Source organism: Aulonocara sp. 'chitande type north' Nkhata Bay, linkage group LG20 (genome assembly GCF_057382095.1).
Source record: "Aulonocara sp. 'chitande type north' Nkhata Bay isolate Kocher_YH1m ecotype deep benthic linkage group LG20, A_spYH_male_GT1.1, whole genome shotgun sequence".
Classification (NCBI taxonomy): domain Eukaryota; kingdom Metazoa; phylum Chordata; class Actinopteri; order Cichliformes; family Cichlidae; genus Aulonocara; species Aulonocara sp. 'chitande type north' Nkhata Bay.
Window position 1 is genome coordinate 29,836,386 of NC_141363.1, and position 17,056 is coordinate 29,853,441.

General features: G+C 43.7%; 1 protein-coding gene across 1 annotated transcript; it reads right to left on the reverse strand.

Annotated features, from left to right (window-relative positions):
• Positions 1-228: 228 nt before the first annotated feature.
• Positions 229-2,618, reverse strand: mafba (MAF bZIP transcription factor Ba). Its single transcript, XM_086277864.1, has one exon. The coding sequence runs from the start codon at positions 2,174-2,176 to the stop codon at positions 950-952; it is 1,227 nt and encodes a 408-aa protein (XP_086133990.1). The 5' UTR covers positions 2,177-2,618; the 3' UTR covers positions 229-949.
• Positions 2,619-17,056: the final 14,438 nt, after the last annotated feature.

A 17,056-nucleotide genomic window follows, 5' to 3' on the forward strand; every position in this document is an offset into this window, starting at 1 on the left:
TTGCATAATATTTACAAGCCCCCCCCCAAAAAAGAAAAAGAAGCCCACACCATGATACTGCACCGCCAGTCCTGCTGTTCTGTCCCCGCTGCATTTCTCTAACCCCCCACCCCCACCCCCCAAAAAAGCGCAGATCAACAACATGCTCTTAATATACACGAGAAGATGAAGGTACAAAATAGAAATTATTACCGTACATGTCCAGCATGCAGGATTAATATTTAATGCAGATTTTTTTGTTTTGTTTTCAATATATATTCGAATATAACCAAGCAGGCAATAAATCAATGAGATGTTGCATAAAATGTCCCCTCCCGTGACGGGTTAGTAGACGGAAGATAAATTTGCATAAAGTGGTGTCCCGTTTTTTTTATGTTTTTTTTTTTAAGATTCATTTGTTAATTTTTTCTTCAGATTTCGGGTCCACTTGTCGAATGTGAGTCTGGTGAGTTGCAGGCTGTGAGATCGGGCCTGCTTGTTGGTTCATAAGAATGTCAGCAAAAATACAACTGCCTTACGCCGTCCCACGTTACTTACAGGTGATTTAAAAGCTGGAGCCTCAAGTGAGAGACAAACGAACAAACAAAAAAAGTTCATCAGTCGCTCCTCTTCTTTGAAGAAGAAAAACAAAAGTCTCTTCACTACAAGCAACTAATCTACAAAGATGCTGCGACTGATCGGACACTCTACATTGCTCTTTGTATCTCAGTTGACACGTGGATGGTGAGATGATTATATATGAGAATACTATCTGATGGATTACTCGTCTAATATGAATATAATTGTTACCGTTATTAATATAATCAAACAGTATGGGAGGTGTGGATTATTATCGTTTGCGCATCAGCAAAGTCAGTCAGAAAGTAAAGGTGTCGGGGGGTGGTGGAGTGGGGGTGGGGGTTGTTTGTTGAGTAAGTTGGAGGGTTCACAAGAAAAAGGCTATGGCAACTCACATGAAAAACTCTGGTGATGAAGGGTTGTCACTGGTTGAGCCAGCCTCGCGGAACCCGTTATTGGCCCCCGACCCCGTCAGTTTCTCACACTTGAGTTTGTAGGCGTCCCTCTCCCTCGCCAGCCGGGTGATCTCCGCCTTCAGCTGCTCCACCTGGTTCATCAGCTGCGTCTTCTCGTTCTCCAGCACGTGCTTCTGCTGCACCCGCTTGAACCGGCAGGACTGAGCGTAGCCCCGGTTCTTCAGGGTCCTCCTCTTCTGCTTGAGGCGGATCACCTCGTCCTTGCTGAAGCCCCGTAGGTGTCTGTTGAGCTCCCTCACCGACATGGATACGAGCTGGTCGTCGGAGAAGCGGTCCTCCACGTTGAGTCCGCCCCCGGAGCTGTGGTGCGCCGCTGACTGGCTCAGGTGGCCGTGCGGATGGTGGTGATGATGGTGGCGGTGATGGTGCAGCGGCTGGTGGGACTCTGGGGACACCGGAGATGGGCTGTCGGGGTCTTGGCTGTGGTGATGATGATGCTGGCTATGTGGGTGGCTGTGTCCGCCCGGGTGCCCAGAAAGTTCCTCGGCGTGGTGCGGGATGCCCCCCGCATAGGGGTGATGATGCTGCTGGCTGTGGCCGTGATGGCTGTGGTGGTGATGCGGGCCCCTGTAGCCCTCGAAAGCGCCTTGCTGCTGCAGCTGCTGTTGGACATGCGGAGGCGGAGGGTGGCCGTGAGCTGTCGCTCCAATCAGGGCCTCCACTGCGTCCTCCGGGGTCAGGCTTAGCGTCTGCGGGTCTATCTGCTGGTGGTACCCGTTGTTCGGCATCCAGTACAGCTCCTCCAGGTGGCTTTTCTGCTCCGTGGGGCTGAAGCTGGGCGACGAGGGCACCGAGCTGCAGGGTGTACTGATAGGGGTGGAAGACACAGAGCCTTGGGGTTGGAGACGGTTACACTGGCGCACCCCGTTGCGATCCAGCCCGGCCAGGCCTTCCTTCTTCACGTCAAACTTCATCAGGTCAAAATCGTTCACATATTCCAGAGCCAGAGGGCTGCTGGGCAGCTCCGGCCCCATGCTCAGCTCTGCGCTCATGTTGTTGTCGCGACTCTTTTGCAGATATGCAAAAGTGTTGGCGAGCGTCGCAAAAACTGACTTATTAATCAGCGTCTCTTCTCTCCTTTCTTGTTTCATGCAATAGTTCTTTTGGCTCCTCCACCGCTGTGCACTGACTTGCTGTAGCATGAAACAGCGCGTGGTTGGTGGAAAAAAAGGAAAAAAAGAAAAAAAAAGTCGTGGAGGAAAACTTTCAGACTAATGCACTGCACACGGTTTGCGTCATATAGCCTACTTCTGCTGGGATAATCTGGCAGAGAGACCAGGCGGGAGGTAGAAAGCTGCGCGTCTCAGTGCAAAAGTAAAACCCGAGTCCCTTCAGCAGAAGTGCATTTACAAGAAAAAACATAAATAATAATAACAAAAGAAATACCACGTTAATTCGCTGAGACGGGCACCAGTCCTCGTTGCAATTTCTTGGTTGTAAGTCCCTTTTTTCCCCAGGAAAATAAAAGGAGCGAGTAAGCGGTGTAAATAGGGCGTCTGATTTTCGCTGAGAAGCAGCTTTTCCAGCTCTGCACCGCAGAGATTTAAAGGCTCGCCTCTCTCACTCTCTCCACTCTCTGGTATCCAGCAGACTGCGCTTGAAGCCAGCCTTGCGCTTTATACTAATATCGCCTGGTGACGTCGAGCTCGGTAGCACTCGGTTCTCCAATGGGAACAGGACTTTGCGCTCAAACAGAGGAAGAGAAAGAGGAGAGGGACGAAGGAGAGGAGGGCGCTCCAGTCTTGACAGCTACAGTCAGCTGACCGACTTCCCTAAAAGTAGAAGAACGGTGGAAAGTGGCGGAGTGAAATGCCTTCGATGTAAAGCGCTGCTCCTCGTATTCAGTCGTGTCTGAAATGAGAGAAACGTGAAAGAACTGCCACTTTATGGTCCAACACTCTTAGAATGACACCAAACGTTGAATTTCAGGCAGATTTCTGAGGTAGTCCTAACAGTTGTTCCAGATGTTTCCAGATGCACAATACAAATTGGACTTACTACAGGCACTGCTCCTGCATTATAGTTCAAGACACAACTTCATTTGTCTTGAAAATGAGATCAAGAAGAATCATTTTCTTATGTTGTCTTGTTTATGTTTATTTGCTGCATGTCTATAACTTTCAAAAACCCAAAAGATAACCAGTCACATACAAGCCTGTATTACGCAGCATGGTGATAACACAAGGTCAGAACACAGTTTCTAAGCGACCTTAAAAGTTAAATCGTGACTATTTTTCTGCCACACACAATTTCACACACAGGCGCTTTAATGTATAATAACTATATTAAGGCTGTAGCTACAAATACGTCATTTTAATGTTCACTGTAGCGAAGAACCACAATAAAGTCTCAAGGTTTACATGTAGATCTGCTTCTCACTGGCGACAATACTGGTCCACTTTAATTTATGGATTTTTTTAATCCCAATTTATTGTTTAAACAAATAAAAAACAGACCACTGCAGTATTCTATATAATGAAATTCGTGGATTAAATATATTTTTGTCCGGTAAAAGCAAAGTTCACTTTGTTCAGACTCTGTTACTCGCACATCAGGCTGCTTTTGGCTCGCACCGTTTGTCTTACTCCTGGCAGTATCAAAACAGCGGATTCGCCAGAAAACAGGCTCAAGGCTGCCCCTGCGTGGGCAACGCACGAACCGACGAAGCTGTGGATGACGCTTCTGCTATACATTCCCCTTTAATTTGCGTTTGGATCGTCATCTCCGCGCTAATTGCTGCTTTCAAAGGTCACATCATGCAATTGTGACTGACAGCAATTCATTTCTGTCACACGAGTCTCCGACAAGCTCGCTGTCACGCGTGTATTTTTAACACTCACTTTCTAACAGGTAGTTTGGCCAAAATAGGGTCAGATCTTCCCTGGAAGTATGCAAGCGTCATTGATCTGGTCTTTATTTTAATTGTCTGCTAAAAACAGAGAAAGAAAGAAGGGGGAAAAGGGAGTGTGAGCAAATGTCTCGCTTCCCTGCAAAAAGAAACTGCTTGTAAATGAGTCCGTTTGTAGGATCGATTGGATTATCATTTCGTTTCCACCTCATATCCACGGTTGAGCACAGCCGCGACCATAGCGTATTGATCAGACTCAATGTAAGAGGAGGCTGCCAAAGATGAGATCCGATAATGAAGGGCTTATTTGTTTAGTTTAAATTCTTAATCAGTTTTGAGCTGTAGCAGTGTATCAATAGATGAACTGTGACTCAAACTTCTGTCATAAATCACCCTCATATTTAACAACCCATAATAACTCGATGTGATGTAGTTTATGTTTGTTTTATTATGTCTTTGAAAATAGTCTTGGACTTAAGGCTAAAAGTTAAATTGATATAGTCCCCAGAAGAACTGATGATAAAAGATGAAGCTTTTAGCCAAACACGCGAATTATTATTATTATTATTATTATTATTATTATTATTAATATTATTATTATTATTATCAGTCATCACAGGCTTATGTCTTTATTATTTTGGACAAAAGGCACATTCTAATAACGGGATGTATTGATCCAAGAAAAATGCACTTTGCAGTGCACTTTACCGCGACTCTGGATCCCGTTTATTCCTTTTTTTTCTTCTTTTTTTTTCTTTTTTTTTTCTTTTTTTTTAGCTTTTATCGAGCGATAATGCACAATTATCCGGAATCTTTATAACATCTCAAGCCAACTCACACGCTACCCACTTTTTATTTTCAGGCTCAAAGCGCCTGATAACCACATACTGCTGTAGTCAACTTCAAATTCTAGGCATTCCCTTTCCCGAGCACAGGATATAAAAACATACAGGTAGTATTCCAGTTACAATCGTGCTCTGTTAATTCCCTGCACCTGCAGGCGAGCTTCTAAATCCTGAGCTCCAACTTGAACAGCGCCCTGAGCGAGTCGTGCCATGCCGAGCACAGCCGACTTAAAACTTCTTTCCAGCGAGGCCGACCCGGCGGCAGCCCCATTAGGTTGTAATGCTCTCAAATATAACCCGAGTCCACCGTCTAATAGATCCAGGCAGGCCTGGCGGCGGCTTTCCCCCTTCGGTAATAACGGGCTGTAATGGAGAGACGAGATGTAAAAAACCGTCCATGTCAGCAGCATATCGGTGGTTAATGATCTATTAAGTGATCCGTGTGCTTATGGACAGCGAAAAAAAAGTGTTGATGCTTGCTTATTCTCCCCTAATGAGAGTCCCATCCTACGGATTTTAGGAATGAATAACAGAAATAAAATCACCTTTAAAATGTTACATTTAACAGTTGACGCATGGAGGCTGCAGAGGCTGCACAGCTTCCCACAGCTCACATCTCACACCTGCAGCAGGCCCGCTGGTTTCACACAGGAGGCCCGTGGTCTGTCCATAGGAAGATACATGATTCGCCTCACAAATATGGATTTCTATTCTACTTCAGGACCTATCCATGCATGCGCATCTGCGCTCCGGTGGCCAAGCTGCACTGCCAAAACCCGTTGGATCTCAACTCAAACCCGATCTGTATGGAAAGACAGAGTGATTACAAGGAACACCTTTCCCCCCTTCTTTTAGAAACAGAATCAGCTTCTCTGTTTAACTCTAAGGTAAATATTTGGTTCTATTTCAGAATATTTTTGCTATCTGGCGCGCGTAAACTTTAACGGTTTTCTCGAAAGTTGCTGGAAATGTTACAGAAAAAAGGGAGGTAGCCGAGCTGGAAGGCCCGCGACGGGGAGGGTGAGGGATGGAGATGGGGAGACGGTGCTTTCGGAAGTGCTGCTTTGATGCGTTTTGATGCAGGAGGAAGAAAAGAGACGCAGAGCAGACGGGCAGACCCGGCTCCATCCTCTGAAACACGCCTTCATTGCGCAGTAACTGATTTAAAATGTTTTTTCAGATGTAATATACGCAAATGTAAAACAAACTTAGTAGCTTTTTGTCAATGCAACAATCACCCCGCGTTTAATTGAAGTTGTATTTTTGTAGTTTTGCAGAATCAATATCAGAAAAAGAGTCGCTGTGAGTTTGACAAGAATGCATGTTCGTTTTTGTGCAACGAATTAACTGATTCATGATTAATTGTCAATATTTTATAGCTGAAACATTTGAAATGCACTTCATCACTAAAAGTGCATAATGTATTTAACAGGCGGAATCGCAGTATAAACAGGTGTTCCCATCATTAACGTGATGGGTTTCGGCATAAAATAGTAATAACACCAGCAAATCCGTCTCTAAAATTTAAGTTCGATTATACACTCAGTCGTCCTTTTTGAATCAGTAATCTACATCTTCCGTTTACAAGGTGAGAGTTACTCAGGCATTCTTGTTTACTCCAGACTGATCGATTATCTCCGTAAAAACATGTATTATTAAGACGTGTCGTCTATGTAAACAGGCAGAGGCCAGCCTCTGAAGAAGAGTAACATTCCCATCAGGGATAATTGACTGAAGAGACTTTCGGGGAAACGGCAAGAGGTGAGATAAGTGCAAATTCATGCAGTCTCATTAATATGAAATAGTATCGATTTAACGGTGGACATCAAATGTTGTCTTTAAAAGTCCACCATTCTTCAGGAGTATTATCACAACGCTTGCACTCTCGCTATTTGCACGTTAAAAGGGTAGTTGTGTTTGCGAGGGAAATTAAGGTTTATTTCTTGTGACAGGGCGCCTCTGGTGGCGCATTTACTCATTGCTAATAGTCTGACGTGTATCATCAGTGACATGCAGTCTCTTTTTGGCACTAACCCCATGCAGACAGCTCCAACTTCAAAACTGAAGTTATTTGCTTTGCTTTTTTGGATATGGCAGAGCAACAGAGAGGATATAAAAATATGATGGGGAGGCCAAGACATAATTGTAGGCCTTTTCTGAGATTAGATGTCTCTGATTGACATGTAGTAAATATAACGACAAATAAATGTCAGTGCGCACTGTACTGGCTTAATCCCAGAAGAAAAAGAACAATAAATCTGCCTTTTGCTGTGGTCATTTCATTAATGTAAATTGCAATGCTATGTACAATAGTTTGGCTTCCTTCCAGTTGGCTTATTGCTGAGGCATATGCATGATATTGGGTTTTGTCATAAACTGGTGGCTGTGTGACCACAGAATGTAGGCGACACCACAAGAACCAAATATCATAGTGCAGGCAGGACATAATTAAAGACCATATTCTCAGGTCATAACTGCAATTTACATCTGTATTTTCTTAGCCAATAACTGGCTACTGTAATTCTAAAGATACCCGCATGTACTGAAAACATAATTACAGTAATTCTGAGTAAAAAGTTAAATATTTTTCTTAGAATTAATTGATGTATGCTTCTAGCTGTACAAGCACCTAGAAGCAGTTTCTTTTTTTTCTTTTTTTTAACTTTTGTGTTGTTCCTGAATGTCAGACTTTAACATGTCAGTGCTGAGGAACATCCACTGGCTTCTTTAGCCTTTTCTAATTGTCTGCATATGGAGCTGTCAGAGCTTATCACTGACTTACATTAAACCTCCACTTCATATATTCTGGAAAATATGCATCATGTAGCAGAGACTTATACACAACACCGGCATGTTATTAAGCTAAGAGTAAAGAGAGAGATTTAATAGCCCTCAAACGTCTCTTTATAATATCTTAGAAGACTTTATCTTCCTGTCAAGTGTGTAAAGCATAAATGTTTATGAGCAGACTTAGTTTGTTCTGATTGTCTGCACATGAAAGCTGCACACAGGAGCTAGCAGACCCTCGGTCATATTGTTTTGGCCATGTTTGAGTGTGTGGGCATGATTGATCTGGAGGTGGGTGGGCGCCACACCAGGCAGTTTTAGGGATTAGAGCCGAACTGGCATTTTTATTTTTCTCAGTGCCACAGACTCCTCCTCTAACCCAACCATTCATCTGTTCTGTTTTTTCTCTCTCACCTCCCATCAGGATGTTCTTGCACAGCACTGTCCCTGTTTGTAGTAATGTTCAGTCACATTGTCGAAAGACGCTGCTCTTATCAAACATCTATACTTTATACTCCTTCGTATACCCTTTTAGTCTTCTTCTCTCCTTCTCTGTCCACCCTCCCTGGCCGGGTGACCTCCTTACCTCTCAGCTCTCTCACCCCTCTCCTCTGGCCCTGGCCCTGCCCACCCTGGGTCATTTATCATGGACCAGAAGGGGAGCCCCCGGGCCTGCAAGCCCCCGTCAGCCCCTGCAATCGCCTCTTTGTGGCTCCCAGCAAACAAGTGTTGGATCAGCAAAAGTCTATTAAAGCCTGGTGGGCCTTTCTCAGCCAATTGGGCTCGGGTCACTGAGCTGCTCTCCTTGCTGCTCCGAGTGCTCTTTGTGTCGCCGCCGTTCGCTGACACAGATCCTCACAAGATTAATGATTTTTAGCAGCCATTTGGGTCTCATTCACAGGGTCCTTCTCTCTTTCTGTCTCTCTTCCACTTTTCCTCTTTCCCCCCACTCGTTCTGCTCTTATTTCTTTTACCTACTTCTTCTACTCTCCTGTATCCCCATCCATATCTGTTTTACTTTTTGTTTACTGATTCAGTCGTCTCCTCCTCCTTTTTACTGCAGTTCCAATCAGCATTGATCGTTTTTGTCTGTTTAGTTTTCAAGGCCACTATTCATACAGTTGTGTTCACTGCTAATGGAAGTCACAATGTTATAAATGGCTTTGATTTAGAGATTTTATGCATAAAAATGAGAATAGAAAAAAGCTCCTTATTGTTCTTTGTTTGAGAGTCATGAACTCTTGTCTGATATAGCCCAGGCATGTTAAGAAAACCAGCTCAAGTATCCACATTACAGTCCTGCTAGGTCTCCCCGCAGCATTCCTCAGGAGGCTCAGAGTAATTTGAAATCTTAGAGCCACTTCCACGACTTCCATGTTGCCATGTTCTCAGTGTTGTTTCCAGTAATTACTGCAGGTTAAGTGCATGTCCTGGAGCCCAGTGGAGGCAGCTCTATCCCTCACCTGGGACATGACTCAGCACACTTCAGGTCATCCGGCCATTTCCCTGACCACTGGACCACACCCCACCTACTCTAAACCCGCAGGACAGCCACGTTCGCTTCCATCACGTAATGTAATGGTTGTTTTATTTACTGGCTGAACTGTTTGCAGAAAGACAGCCCACACTAACATCTTTATCTAGTCGGATGCTAAAAAAGCATATATTTCTTGTCTTTATTTTCATATTCAGCAGCTTCTAAATAAGATTATGCTTTATGTAAACTGAAACATTATATGTTTCTCTCCTGGCTAAGATGGGAGATACAGTCTTAATGCATTCGATTTTAGATAGGAATGATAAAATGTGCATTTTGCCATTCATATCTTACACCTGCCTCTCTGTCAAAACGAGTTCAGGCTTCGGTTGTCTGAATTAAACAAAGCAAACTTCCCCTATGCTGTATGCTTCCTTTGACTCTCAGCAAGAAAAGACTGTCTGGGGAAGCAAGAAGAGAGCTGGACTTACATTAAGCTGTACTTCAGAATATATGATTAGGTTAAAAAAAAATGACTGCGGCTGTTCTCCATAATCACTTAGAGTGGAGACATGTTAGGAAAGGATCTCTACAGTGACGTCTAACTTTTTTTTTGTGCTGACCAGATATTAAAGGATAATATTTAGGCTCTCAGCACTGCACTTTTATTTTTGCGTTAAAGTACAGTTACATCCATGTAGATAGTTCCTAATCAGCTCAGCTGTTCTTAGGTTCTTATCAGGATGTGTTGGCTGAGCAGTGAAAGAAATAAAAAAATAATATAATGTTCACGCGTTAGCCTAGCGAAGCTGTCAGCGCGGCTGCCGGTGGGTCAGTGTCTGCTTTCACCTAAAACTCTCTCTGTGTGTTTACAGCATGTCTGTTTCAGGACTGAATGGATGGACCCAGCCTGCTGCTGTGTCCATCCACCTGCCCCGTTTCCTGTCTGACTAATGTTCTTTTTTGTGTGCGTGCGTGCATGCATGCATGCATGTGTATGTGTGTTTGTTTTATATGTGTCGTTGTGTGGAAGTGGTTATAGATGGGACTACACCATCACACTGGCAGTCTGAATCATTACTCACAGAGATAGGGAGAGACCCAGGGCCGAGGAACCCCTAACATCCTCAACCTTCCTGCACTGACACACACACACACACACACACACACACACACACACACACACACACACACACACACACACACACACACACACACACACACACACACACATACATAGACACACTCTGGCTTTCACATATCCCCAGGTTATTCATTTGTACGCAGAGTGCCTGGCATTTCACCATATCCGCCCCCCTCCACCCCAACAAACCCCCTTTATTAAGAGACAGAAGCATTGGGTTCCCTTTTGCAGGGGGGGTGAGGAATGGTTTCCGTTTGAGCCTTATATTCTCTGCTTGTGCTCTTTGTTTCTTACCTCTTCATTTCTCTTAATCTTTCATTGTCATTGCTTTCTCCCTTTTTCTCTGTCTCGTTTTCTCTTTTTCTTTTTAAGGGAAGCTGTCAGCCCCCAGCCCCAATGGCTACTTGTTTTTAGACGACCAAAGGCAAGGATGGAAAAAAAAAAGTTGCTGCTAATTTACAGTATGGGTTTTTACCTGCATTTTGAGACTCCAGATGTAAATTAGTAGCAGCAGATACTGGCCTCTAGAGTTGTAAAGGTGCAGAATTCCCACTGATTTTGAGCATTGGGATTCCCCTACAAAGCCAGTGAACCTTTACTCTGGTACTTAAGTCTGGCTGTGCTGGTGGAGATTCACTTTAATAGGCATAATTAATAATGAGCACTACGCTGCCACATTAGAATTAGATGCACAAGCTGGTTGCTACAATGCTAAACTTTACTTTAGAGAACCTCTTATGAAGTCGATGCATTTACTAAGCTAGTTTCTGGCCTAGTTTATTAGGCATATTTATTATAATAATTCTTTTGTATTTATAACTAATCTTCCCAAGATGCATCTTATCTGGTTGCTTATTCTGTCTCTTCCTCAGGTGGAGAAAGATCCCTCACTTTGTTGAATATATGGGAGCAATTACACCCCCATCATGAAGAGACTGTGGACCTATGCTGAATGGTAAAATGGCAATATTGTTAAACAGCCTGATTCAAAGCTCACAGTAAGAATACTGCTGTAAACAATAAAAAAACAAAAGAAGAAAAAAAAAGAAAAAGTGTATCGTGTGTGCTCATACATTTGATATCAGATAAGGTGTGTTTGTGGTTTCCAGTGCTTGAGTAGGTTTGGTGTTTGTAGCATATATGCAAGAGTATGTGTGTGTGTGTGTGTGTAGCAGTAAGTATGCATGTGTTGGGGGGGGGGGGGGGGGGGGGGTGTATATGTACAGGAAGAGAGCCTGTAAATAAATCTGTTTGGGGATTGTGGGTGTGGGGATGAAATATGGTCCCCGGGATGTGGAGCAATGTGAAAAACTCGGCAACGCCAGGGAATAACAAATCTCCTGATGTCCCCTCACCGCAAAATAAATACACTCCCCTGTACAAGTCATCCATCTGGACTATGAGTTGCAACAAAGACGCCCCCAATACATCGCTAACACATACACACGCCCACACTTACACCCAACACTCATCCCACACAGCAGCAATGTTTATTTACACATTTATTTATTTGTTTGTTTGTTTTTTTAAATTAAATGGAAACTGCTTGTGTGGAATTGAAAATGTGTTTATTGTTTTTTGTGAATGAAAAGTGTTCCTCCCCTCCCCCTATCTGTAAAGTGCTGTCTTGATCTTAATGGGTGGTTTGGAGGGGTAGTGATGAAGAGTGGGTGTATGGGGGGGGCTTGCAGGGTTTGTAGATCGAGTGTTTTAACTAATGATCGATCACGAGGGATTCAATAATTAAATTTCAGCCTTGACAATTTAAAAGTCTCCGCACACGAAGTCGACTGAATGAGGAAAGAGGGAAAGATGAAAGATTCCGCCTGCAGCGATGTATCAGAAGGATTCAGCATCTAATACATTACAGGGAGAAAGTATGCGTGTATGTGTGTGTGTTACAGCACAAGGGTGTACTGTTTTTAGCTTATATGCATGATGCATGTGCAGAGGTACTCTGTACTGTCTTTTCCTGACATATAGGCTATACTAAGTACATCCAACTAACCATGTAGGCCCACCAGATTCTTCTTCACTTTCCTTATCTGGCCCTCTTCTGCCAAACACCCCATTACTACGACTGCTGCACAGCTAAAAGCTCGTACGTGGGGCATTGTATATCTGAAAAAAAAAAGAAGCAAAAAACCACACAACAACAGCATAAAGGCGTTCATGTTTGCAATAAAGGGATAAGATGTTTTTGTTGTTTTGTAGAGTACAGTTTTCTTTTTCCAATTAACGTCTATTCTTTAGGCTTAATTAGGTCATGACGATATGGTGTGTATGCGTGTGTGTATGCGTGTGTGTGTGTGTGTGTGTGTGTGTGTGTGTGTGTGTGTGTGAGGGTCATTCTGTCCCTCACAGGGATAAATATTAGTCCTTGTTGTTTGCAAATAGGTGATGTATGGTGGCCATATCTCTTGGTGATGAATGTTTTTTAGAAATTTCCTCTCCTTTATCAATTGACTAACAAACCCATGTATCACTGCCACTCTCTCCCACTCCCCATATAAATTAAATAACCAGCTCTCTCTCTCTCTCTTCCTCTGCCTCTCCCCCTCTCTTCTACTTTTCACTTTTTCTCTCTGTACCTCCGTGCTCTCCAGTTCCCCTTTCATGACTCGTTTTAGCTTTATTAGTTTTATTACATTTTGGAAGTTTTACCTTGTTTCGCAAAACACACACCCACACATCAAACCAACAGCAGTTAGAGCTGATGTTGTGTGGTAATAATAATTCAGCTGTTACATACATCTCAATCTCAGATTTCCCTGGAATGGGTTAGAAACAGTAAAGGGGTTTTTCAGTGACTGCCGGGTTGCCTTCCAGCACATTATTTGACTTACTTATCATCAGGCAGTGCCTTGACATACTTAAGGACAGATCATCATGAAGTGAAAATAGGTTTACTCATTCCTGTTTATCACTGTGACGCTCTCTAAATCTGCTGCCTTCTGTAAAAAAGCTATAGGCTTGAGCTTGCTAGGATCCTTTCTGTCATGGAACGATGACAGGAGGCCGATTATGCCAGAGTGCCATATTGTAAACTACTCATCATTAGCGGGCCCATCCCAGCTAACGACTGCACTGGAGATAAACAGTAGCGACGTGGAGAGCCATCTTAATCGGGAGAGCTGTTTAAAAGTGGGGCTCTGTCATTAAGCACAGCTGTATCACACCAGGATATGGGAAATGCCGAGCTGTAAAGCTGCACGCTGAAGCTGGCTCAGATCCCAGCCCCAAGCTCTGCGGGGGTCCTGTGTTGTTCTGATTGCCCCTTTAAATCCAAAATGATCAAGAATAGAAAGATAAGTGTCTAAAACAACCGGCCAAATGAAATTATTATCCACCATTGACTGGCTCCAGTCAAAGCCTCCCAGGGACACTCAAACTTCAGTCAATAGTGTAGGGGGGTGGGGGTCGGGGGTTGAATTTGTAGTTTATGTGAATCCTACTCCCTCGTCCCTTCTGTCTCCTTTGCTCTGTTTATGCCCCCTCCCCTCCTTTTTCTCGTCTCACTTTCCAAAATCATCAGTGGCTTCAGAGAGAAAACAAACAGATCTGTAGCCATGAGACTAATACTCCTCTGCAATGATAAAAAGACAAAATAACAACAACTCTGAGAAGGATCTGCTTGTCTTTCCAGGTCAATAATCTTGCTGTTTAGACAAATGTATATAGGAAGTAATATCATCATGTTGACAGATTTCAAAACATGTTCACTGTCATTCTCTTCCCCTAATTCCCAGTGACTGAAGGACACATTTACTGTTTTACATGTTTTAGTTGGAAGAGTTAATAACCACTTGTAGATCTGGATAAGGCCCAAGCTTTTTCCAGCAACGATCGCATTTGCATCATTTACTTCCCTCATTTCGATCACAAGATTTTGATAACCAGGAATCTACTTACACTAGCAATAAACCTAGCAGAAGCAAACATCTGATATTTTGGCTGAAATAAATGACTTACAAGTAGTAATGGAAGAGCTCAGCAAAAAAGACTAACAAGTTTATTTAGTTTAAGTATCATTAGATCGTTTTGCAGCACGGTGGCACGGTGGTTAGCACTGTTGCCGCACAGCAAGAAGGTCCTGAGTTCAATTCCAACATCAGGCCGGGGTCTTTCTGTGTGGAGTTTGCATGTTCTCCCCGTGTTTGCGTGGGTTCTCTCCGGGTACTCCGGCTTCCTCCCACCGTCCAAAGACATGCAGCTTGTGGGGATAGGTTAATTGGATAATCCAAATTGCCATTAGGTGTGAATGTGCGAGTGAATGTGAGTGTGAATGGTTGTCTGTCCCTGTGTGTTGGCCCTGCGACAGACTGGCGACCTGTCCAGGGTGTACCCCGCCTCTCGCCCTATGACAGCTGGGATAGGCTCCAGCGCCCCCCGCGACCCTGAAAAGGATAAGCGGAAGCGAATGGATGGATGGATAGATCGTTTTGTTAAAACGAAATATTTTAGGATTCTCCCAGATTCTGATCTTTTATATACATTTCTTGCATGGCACTCTCATCATATCTCCCAATAACCCACTCTGTTGTCCTGCAGTCGGACAGGCCTGAGTTGTCTGGACAGGCCGTAGCTCTCCCTACAAATGCTTGAACAATTGGAGGTAAATACGTTGGAGACAGCCCATTTGTTTTGGGCCGGCGGTGATGCATGCTTTTGCAGTGAGCAGCACATTTTTACCACGCAGCCCAAAGTAGCTGTGAGTAATGGACTGCTCTGGCCTGTCCACTCATACTGCTATTTTTATTATTGTCTCCCTTATAGTTTTCATTTTTCATATCAGGGTAGAGAGAGAGAAAGAGAGTGAGAGCGAGCGAGCAGCATCGTTCCCTTCAAGTATATTCCTTCCCTAAAAGAGGCGGGAAGTGAGGGGCCCACATCCTCCGTTCCACTCACTTCATCATCTCCCATGAACCGTCCCTTGTTTTTGTTTTTTTCAGTCAGACTGACAGATTTTGTTGGATGCCAGAAGAGACACATAAGGGATTATCAACAGACAGAACAATAATTCAGGTTGGACAGCTTCATAATAATTTTTCATCGATCCATCACTGTGTTTCTGTGGCATGTTGTCTGGTTCAGCCTCTGGGGATTGTTGGGATCTTGGGATATTCTGAGATGGCAGACCTGCGAATCTGTTATGAAAGAAAAAAACAACAAAGACGAGGTTGGAAAAGCTCAAATGAAACTGCATAATAATGTGTGCTTAATGCAGAATCTGTAACAACGGAGCAGATAAAGCTCGACTCTGTCTTTGAAGATGATTCACTAAGTATCTAAAATTATATGCCGCCGCTGGCTCCGCAGGGAGAAGACTGGTATTTTGCATTGAGGCACTCATATGGGCACCTATAATGGGTGCCTCTTAATTCTACTGACAGCTTTACAGGAGCTGAGTTATGAAGCCACAGCAATGCTGCTCGTTAGGCCTGCGCCAGGCTTCACGCTGGGTTACACTAATACACCTCCTCCCCCCTCCCATGCTCTTTCACCCTACACACACGGGCATAAAAATCAGCCACACATTTACGAAGACTAGCTCATCCTCACACAGACACAGAGAGCTACTGGCCCACACAATTCCTTTACAGAGCTTTCTAGTGTAATGGGGGTGATTTGTTCAAGTAGTTCAGCTGGCGTTGGCATCAGATTTATTTCCTTGCTTCTACCCTTCATTTTCTGCTCTTGTTCTCCACCTACACTATTTTCTCCTCTTATCCTCTCTCCTATCATGTCCACCAGGCCAACACCCTCTCCCTTGCCTCGCTGCGTCCTGCTGGGTGATCCATCTCTGTCAGCCTGCTAAAATGATAATGCCAATTAAAGCAGAGGAGTAATTGCCCTCCACTGTCTCTCATCCGCTGCAGACCCTCAACAGGAGCCCTGGTTCCAAATATGAATGAGACCTCAGGCCCCAAGAGGCCCTTTCTGGGTGAGCATGAGGACAGGTGGAGAAGACTAGAGAAGGAGGAGGAGGTGGGGTGGAGTGAAGAGAAGGGGGGGGGGTGGGGTGATTTGTAACTTTTAACCTCCACTGATCACCAATGGCCTTGGAAAAGAAAGGGGGTGAGGGGGATATCACGCACACACATAGACAGACACACAAACACACAGGCAACGATGCTGGTAATTGTTGCACATGGATGAGCACACACACACACACTCAAGGTCGCTGTCAAAGGACTTATGGCTCTTGCCTTTGCACACAGACTCTCAGTGTGAGGAGCCAAATAGGAAGTGAAAGGACTATCTGGCAGTGGACTGTAACACCACTGATCAGAGGTGACATAGCTGCACCCTCAGGTCAGCCAGGCAGCCTTTATTACCAGCGTCCCTATCACAAATTCAGTGTTTTTGTCTTTCTTTTGATAAGTGCACAGACACACGGTGGGGTTCTCAAACTCTAAACAATGATCTGTGTGACTTTTTGTATCCTTTTTTCATTTCTAGAAAAAGAGTGGAGTGAACAAGATGCCACTGCATGTTTAGTTATATTTTTGATGTATGTTCACTGTACATTTGTTACTATTCTGTATGTGTTTAATAAGAATTGGGTGTCACGTTGGCCTGAAATAAATGATTATTTTTATTCATGAAAAAATTCTGTTTACTTTCAGCTTAAATATTTCTGTCTCTAAAATGTGAAAATACTGAAAAAAAAACTTTTTTTTCTTCCCCAGTCTGTCCTTACTTAAGTTAAAAACCTGCGTCAGTGCTACTTAACTAAAGATTTAATACAAACATGATAGATTATGAGCCTGTTCTTTAATGTAGTGGCTTCACATTGCTAGTTTTGTCTGACCAGTAATCCAAAAGCTAAATCGTGATGTAGGAGAAGCTGAAATTGAATGATTGTGATTTTATAAATGATTATAATATTAGCAGTTTTTTATTGTTTAACTAAAGGAT

What these genes read in the sequence shown, in the direction of transcription:
- mafba (XM_086277864.1), bottom strand. Translation starts at nt 2,176, where the DNA reads ATGCTACAGCAAGTCAGTGCACAGCGGTGGAGGAGCCAAAAGAACTAT.